At 52.9% G+C, this 7,085-nt stretch overlaps 1 protein-coding gene across 1 annotated transcript in view; it reads left to right on the top strand.

Annotated features, from left to right (window-relative positions):
• Miga2 (mitoguardin 2) overlaps window positions 1–4,092 on the top strand; it is a 29,934-nt gene extending 25,842 nt beyond the window's left edge. The window contains exons 14-16 of the mRNA XM_005346131.2: window positions 1,564–1,617; window positions 2,185–2,301; window positions 2,523–4,092. Of these exons, the coding sequence (XP_005346188.1) occupies window positions 1,564–1,617; window positions 2,185–2,301; window positions 2,523–2,729 (378 nt within the window). The 3' untranslated portion in view covers window positions 2,730–4,092. The remainder of the gene's footprint in view (window positions 1–1,563; window positions 1,618–2,184; window positions 2,302–2,522) is intronic.
• Window positions 4,093–7,085: the final 2,993 nt, after the last annotated feature.

The raw sequence follows: 7,085 nt of genomic DNA, 5'->3' as shown, positions 1-7,085 counted from the left end.
AGCTCTGTAGACCAGGCTGGTCTCGAACTCACAGAGATCCGCCTGCCTCTGCCTCCCGAGTGCTGGGATTAAAGGCGTGCGCCACCATCGCCCGGCGGGCACTAGTCTCTTGTCCCTCGAGTTCATTTATTCTCCAACTCCAGGGCCAGTCCCTGTTCACTGAGATCTGGGGTGACAGACTCGGCATTCCAGAGTTTCCTGATGCCCTGGTTCTGGCAGAAGTGCACATTTCCCTTTGCATTGTACTTCATGTGGTTCAGACCCTTACCCTGGGTTGACACTAATTATATTCATTTTAATGTATCACCTTAGTTTAAAATAGAGGTAATCTCCCCCAACACCTCTACCCCCCCAAACAAACAACCAAAAGTCAAACTAGCCAGGCAGTGGTGGTGCACACCTTTAATTCCAGCACTTGGGAGGTGGAGGCAGGCATATCTCTGAGGCCAGCCTGGATTATAGAGCTATTTCCAGGACAGCCAGGCTATGTAGTGAGACCTTGGCTTGAAAAATCAAAACCAGGGGCTGGAGAGATGGCTCAGTGGTTAAGAGCACCGCCTGCTCTTCCAAAGGTCCTGAGTTCAATTCCCAGCAACCACATGGTGGCTCACAACCATCTGTAATGGGGTCTGATGCCCTCTTCTGGCCTGCAGGCAGAGTACTGAGAATACTGTATACACAATAAACAAATAAATCTTTAAAAAAAAAACCAAAACCAAGGGCTGGAGAGATGACTCAGAGGTTAAGAACACTGACTGTTCTTCCAGAAGTCCTGAGTTCAAGTTCCAGCAACCACATGGTGGCTCACTGCCACCTGTAATAGGATCTGATGCCCTCTTCTAGGATGCAGGCACAGATGCAGACAGAGCACTCATACATAAAATATAAACGAAGTTTTTAAGAAAAGAAAAAAAAACAACAAAAAACCCAAGGCTGCCAGTGAAAACTCTAGTAACATTGTGGTGCTGCTGCCCATGACTGATCTCCAAGCAGGCCATTTGTAGATGCTCATGGTGGCTCCCCACAGCCAGCAGGTGAGGTGGGCAGGGTGCACATCATGAGCATTTCACAGAGGAGAAAATACCTGGGAAGCGTCAGTGCCTAACTGGAGTTCCGAAGCAGTAAGTGTTGGAGCCTGGATTCAAAACTAGGTGTATGGGGCTAAAGAGATGGCTCTGTGGGAGGAGTGTTGGCTGCTCTTGAAAAGGACCCAGGTTTGTTTCATAATGCTTACATGGTAACTCACAACCACCTGTAACTCCAGTTCTGAGGGATCCAGCATCCCCTGGCCTGGGGACTCTGTAGGCTCCTGGACACACACAGTGTACAAACTCATGCAGGCACACTCACAGAGTGAAAACTAGGCATGTTGTCAAATTTAGGGTATAAACACACACATATAAAGTGATAAGTCATCTGTTGTCAAACTTAGGGTAAAGGAAAAGCAAGGTCCAGGCATGGATGAGTGTGGGTAAGTTGTGGGAAGGGCTCGTCCTGGGCCAGGACCAGCCAGGCTGTGGGTTAAAGTGCTCTAACTCTAGACTGGGCTCTTACCTGTTCCAGGCCCTGGCCACTGCGTGCTGGTCTGTCCTGAAAGCAAAGAGGAGGCTCCTGATGGTGAGTGATTGGTGAGACCCCTTGGGAGAGCTACTGAGTCCTAAGCCGCCAGGATTCCCCGACTAGAAGGATAGGTGCAGCAGAGCCCCCAACTCCTCACCAACCACCCATCCTGCCACTGTACCCCGCTTGGCCAGGTGCCCCAGAGGGCATGTAGCTCTACCTTGTCTCTTCCCTTGGGAGAGACATATCCCAGGACTGAGCAGAAGAGAAGGACACTGGCGGGGGTGGGGGGGTACACACGAGTGGCCAGTGCACACAGGAGTCAGGGAGCAGGCAGATGGCATCTGCACCCTGGATGGAGTAGCTGATTGGTCCCCGTGGCTGCCAGGTTCTACTGCCCAGTCAGCATGGACTGGCACTAGCATTGCCATGGCTAGTGCTTTCTTTCGGGAGACTTTGCCCAGTACGGCCTGCATGGGCCAGCTCTCAGAAATGTCTGCTAGCCCTTTCTGTAGATCTGAAAACCAGGGCTGTACAGGACCCCCCCTGCTTACCTAGGGTCAGCTAGCCAGGACCCAGGGCCTTTAAATGATCCTTGATCCCCAACCCTGCCACTCACCATAGGTGCCCGATGGCTTCATCTCCCATTTCTACTCCGTATCGGAGCATGTCAGTCCTGTGCTGGCATTTGGCTTCCTTGGACCCAAGCCCCAGCTCGCGGAAGTCTGTGCTTTCTTCAAGGTATGTGACAACAACCCCTGCTTCCCTGCTCCTGATACAGGCACCCTCTCGGTGCTAGAAGAGGGGTGGGGCACTGGGCTGTTCTAGTTGAGGATGTAGGAGCCCCAGGAAGGCAGGGCCTGAGACTGGGAGGGTGGGCTGGGGCTTCATCACTGAGAAAGGACTTTGTAGGGCGTAGAAAATGTCACAGGACCAGGCCCAACACCAGTCTCCTACCCCAGCACCAGATTGTGCAGTACCTGAGGGATATGTTCGACCTGGACAACGTGCGCTACACATCGGTGCCAGCCCTAGCAGACGACATCCTGCAGTTATCCCGGCGCCGCAGCGAGATCCTGTTGGGCTACCTGGGGACGCCAGTGGCTAGTAGCACTGGGCTGAATGGGCCAGTACCTCGAGAGAATGGGCCCCTGGAAGAGCTGCAGTAATGGGGACACAGCCTGAGGGGAGAGGTGGCTGCTTGAGCCTCATTCACAAGGGTGATGAGAGAGAAAAGGCTGCCCTTCCCTTCCTTCGGGTTGGCATCCAAGAGTCAGGGTGGCCAAGGGCCATTGTCCCTGAGCCTGCTATGCCTACTCATCTGGGAATCCCAACATCTGGAGGACAAATTTCCATGGAGAGGAACCACTAGGAGCCTATCCAGATGCCCTCGAGGTTGCCTGGGCAGCAGGGGCAGGCCAGGGACAGCAAGGTGTGACAAGGGGAAGACCTGAGAAGAAGGTGTAGAGATATGGACCACAGAGCCCCCAGTCCCCTCTGGGCTGCAGACAGAGGGCAAGGAGGTGTCGGTGAGGGATAGGACATGAGGGCTATATGGTGACAGTCACAGGGTCCTGGAGTAGGAGCCAGCACCAAGGCTTCTGGTCGGTATGGAAAACCCCATCTGGGCCATCCAAAGGTGAGCTTGCCCCACCCGTGCTCCCTTCAGAAACCCAGGCACCAACCCAGGACCCTGTCCTCCCACATTCCCATGCCTGCCAAAGACTCAATCTTTATCCCACCTCTGCCACCACCAAAGATGGAGGAGGTGGGACTGGGCACATCCCACTTCCCTGTGAGCCTGGAACTCCCTGGGCAGTGCTAGGCTCCAGCTGAGGGCTCTAAGCAGAGCTCACAAAGGCTTACCATCTGCTGCTCTAGAAGTGAGGGCCTGGGAACCATGGCAGGGAGGGCAGGGCCAGACCCCCCCCCCCCAACAAGAAGCGGACTCAGCATTTTGCCTTTAACTCCATGCACACGGACTTTGGGGCTGCCCAGCAGCATAGCGCCCACCTCAGGGCTGCTGCCACCCAGGGCCCTGCAGACAGCTCTGCAAGCATTGTCATGGTAGCTGCAGGGGTCCTGGGAGCCCTCTCCTTTATCCCGAGCTGGGAAGTTTTTATTTATTGCCTTAACACTTTATTTGGGTGTTCTGCTCCTTTCAGGTTGTGAGACCTACAGGAGATGAGACTCCTGTCTGGTCTGGGGTTGAGCATGGGCTCCTGGGACCCAGTCCCTCCCAGGGTCGGGAGGATATAGTGAGGAGAGGGTGGGAGGGTGACCGAGGCCCTGTGCTCAGGAGCATCCCTCCCTCCGCACTCAGTCTGACATTCCTTTCATTTGCACTTACTGAGCTGTGAGTGAGCCCTGGCCCAGGCCCACCCTTATTGCCCCTGAACCTCACAGCGGTGGCATTTTCATCTGTCCTTGTTCACGTGTCCCGCACTGCCCTCTAGCACTCCATCTGTCAACTTCTAAACCCCATGAAGAGCGTGTGCAATGACTGTGCGTCAGATAAACGACGGAAACGGCCTCTCCTGCGTCTTCCTGGGTGTAGGGCCGGGCTGGGGTGGAGCAGTGACTGGAGAGCTGCCCTTCGGAGTGGGATTGTGAAGTGGGCTGTGAACACTCTTGCAGCCATTTGACAGCATGACAGGGTCTCTGGGTCCCCAAGATGGCAAGGTACAGATGCGAGGTAGGTGGCCTGCACTTCTGCATTGCACCCAGCCAGGGGTTGAGCTGGCCCAGGTGACCACAGCCCATCATATCTTCACATGTCTTCATGGGCATCTGAGGGTGACTGTAGCTGTGAGGAAGCACCATGACCAAAAACAGTGAGGACAGGAACCTGGAGGCAGGAGCTGATGCAGGGGCCATTGGTGGATACTCTAGATATTCCTTACCGGCTTGCTCAGCCTGCCTTTGTATGGAACCAAGAACTACCAGCCCGGGGCTGGCCCCACCAACAATGGGCTCCCTTCAAGCCCATCAGTCACTAAGAAAATGCCCTAACGGCTCACCTGCAGCCCCGTCTCTGATGACTCCAGCTTGTGTCAAGTTGACAAAACCCGCCAATAGGTGATGATCACTCATGCTTTTAATCCTAGCACTCAGGCAGATGCAGGAGGATCTCTATGGGTGTGAGGCCAGCCTGGTCTACACAGTAAGTTCAGGCCAGCAAGGGCTGGGGACTGGGCGTGGACTAGATGTCTCAAGCAGATCAAGTGCTAGCTGTGGGCGTTGAGTCCCCGGCACCCGGAAAAGGCAGGTACTGTGGCAGCAAAATCGTTAACGGGGGTAGAGACGGGAGGATCCTTAGGGCCTTGAAGACTAGCCAGTTTAGCTGAATCACAAATCTAGGTTCAGTGAGCAATCCTGCATTAAAACAAGTCAAGATTGTTGATAAAGGAAGACATTCGGTATTGACCTTTGGCCTCATCAGTACAACATATGCACATACACACAGGGAACTTGGGGTCTCTGTAGCCAGAATTTTTCCCTCCCTCCCTCCCTCCCTCCCTCTCTCTTTTTTTCTTTCTTTCTTTGAGACAGGATCTATGTAGCCCTGAATGTTCTAGTCCTTGCTATGTAGACCAGGTTGATCTTGAACTCAGGGAGATCTGCTTGGCTCTGCATCTGAAGGGGTGTGTGTGGCAGAGCACCTGGCCAGCATTCACAGAACCCTGAATTCAATTCCCAGCACTGCACCAGCATATTGTTCAAAACCAACAAAGTACTTTGCAAAACCAACACCTTTAGTTGGCATGAACATTCTTCCACATTTGCTTTCTGTTTCCTCTCTGGGGTACATAGAGCAAGCTTCAGGCATGCATTTCTTTGATAAGCACTTCAGCCAGCAGATCTTTAAGGCAGTGTTCTGGTAAGAGTGTTAGCATCACAGTTGTCCCTAAAGCCTAGCAATTCTGTTGTGCCCGCGCTGGAGCCCTGGCATGGCTTGACTCTAACCTTATTTGAAAATGATGTGGGTCTGGTCGCACAGTTTGCAATCCTGGGGAAAGGAGAGATATTTGTCTTGGAGATCAGAAGGTCAAAACCATCTCTGGCTACACAGAGTTCAAGGCCAGCCTGAGCTTCAAGAGACCCTGTCTCAAAAAGGGACAGGTGAAGTGTGCACACACTTAGAATCCTAGCACTCAGGTAGAGATGAGGACAATCAGGAGTCCAAGGCCACCCCTGGGCTACAGAATTGCAGGCTTGTCTGGCTCTACATGAGACCCTCTCTCAAAAGGGAGAAGCAGAACAGGGCAGGGGATGTGGCTGAGCTGGTGGAATCGAACACGTAGGAAGCCTGGGTTCAGTCTCGGTAGAACCACGTAAGCTGGGTATGGTGGCACACATCTGTGGGGTCGGCTGTGGAGGTGGGAACAGGAGGTTGTCCTCAGCGCCACAGCAAGTTCAAGGCCAGCTGGGATGCCCGAGAAGTCGTCTCAAACAAATAATGGAAGGATCCATGCTTGCGCCCCCTCCAGGCCCTCTAGAGTGTAAGCTGTGACATGTCACTCCAGTGCTGGCAAGTAAGTGGGTTTTAAACAAGGCCAGTGGTTTAAGCAGTCTTGTTGGGGTGTACTTTGTCCCCCATAAATGCATTTCCTTGAGGGTTTCAGTAAGGATTACCCACTCCTGTGATATACTTCAAAACATTTCTGTCACTGTCGTGTGCTCTCCGGGCTGCCCCCAGCTCTCTCCACTCCTTGCTTTTCCTGGACCGTTCCTGAGGATTGGACCTTGTCATAGGTGGTCTTTTAGTTGGTGCTTCCTCTGGTAGACTAATGTTCTTGAGAGTAATTCAGGCTGGGCGATGGTGGCGCACGCCTTTAATCCCAGCACTCGGGAGGCAGAGGCAGGCAGATCTCTGTGAGTTCGAGACCAACCTGGTCTACAGAGCTAGTGCCAGGACAGGCTCCAAAGCCACAGAGAAACCCTGTCTCGAAAAACCAAAAAAAAAAAAAAAAAGAGTAATTCATTTTTTTTGTTTGTTTGTTTGTTTTTCGAGACAGGGTTTCTCTGTGGCTTTGGAGCCTGTCCTGGAACTAGCTCTGTAGACCAGGCTGGTCTCGAACTCACAGAGATCCGCCTGCCTCTGCCTCCCTAGTGCTGGGATTAAAGGCGTGTGCCACCATCGCCCGGAGAGTAATTCATTTTGTACTGGGGATTCAGACCTCATGTATGCTGAGCAGGTACTGTGCCAGTGGAGCTACGCCCACTTCCCTGGTTTGTTGTTTGCTAGATTTATTTTAAAGTGCATGTGTGCGTATTTTAAAGTGCATGTGTGCGTGTATGCGCACACTTCTAATGCTATGGTGAAGCACCATGACCAAAGCAACTTGGGGAGGAAAAGGTTTATTTGGCTAACACTTCCACATCATAGTCCATCAGTGAAGGAAGTCAGGGCAGGAACCTGAAGGCGGGAGCTGGTGCAGAGACCATGGAGGGTGCCGCTTACTGGCTTGCTTCTCGTGGCTTGCTTAGCCTGCTTTCTTATAGAACCCAAGTTCACCAGCCTA

Source organism: Microtus ochrogaster, chromosome 4 (assembly GCF_000317375.1).
Source record: "Microtus ochrogaster isolate Prairie Vole_2 chromosome 4, MicOch1.0, whole genome shotgun sequence".
NCBI classification, from domain to species: Eukaryota; Metazoa; Chordata; class Mammalia; order Rodentia; family Cricetidae; genus Microtus; species Microtus ochrogaster.
This window is presented reverse-complemented; position numbering and strand designations above follow the sequence as displayed.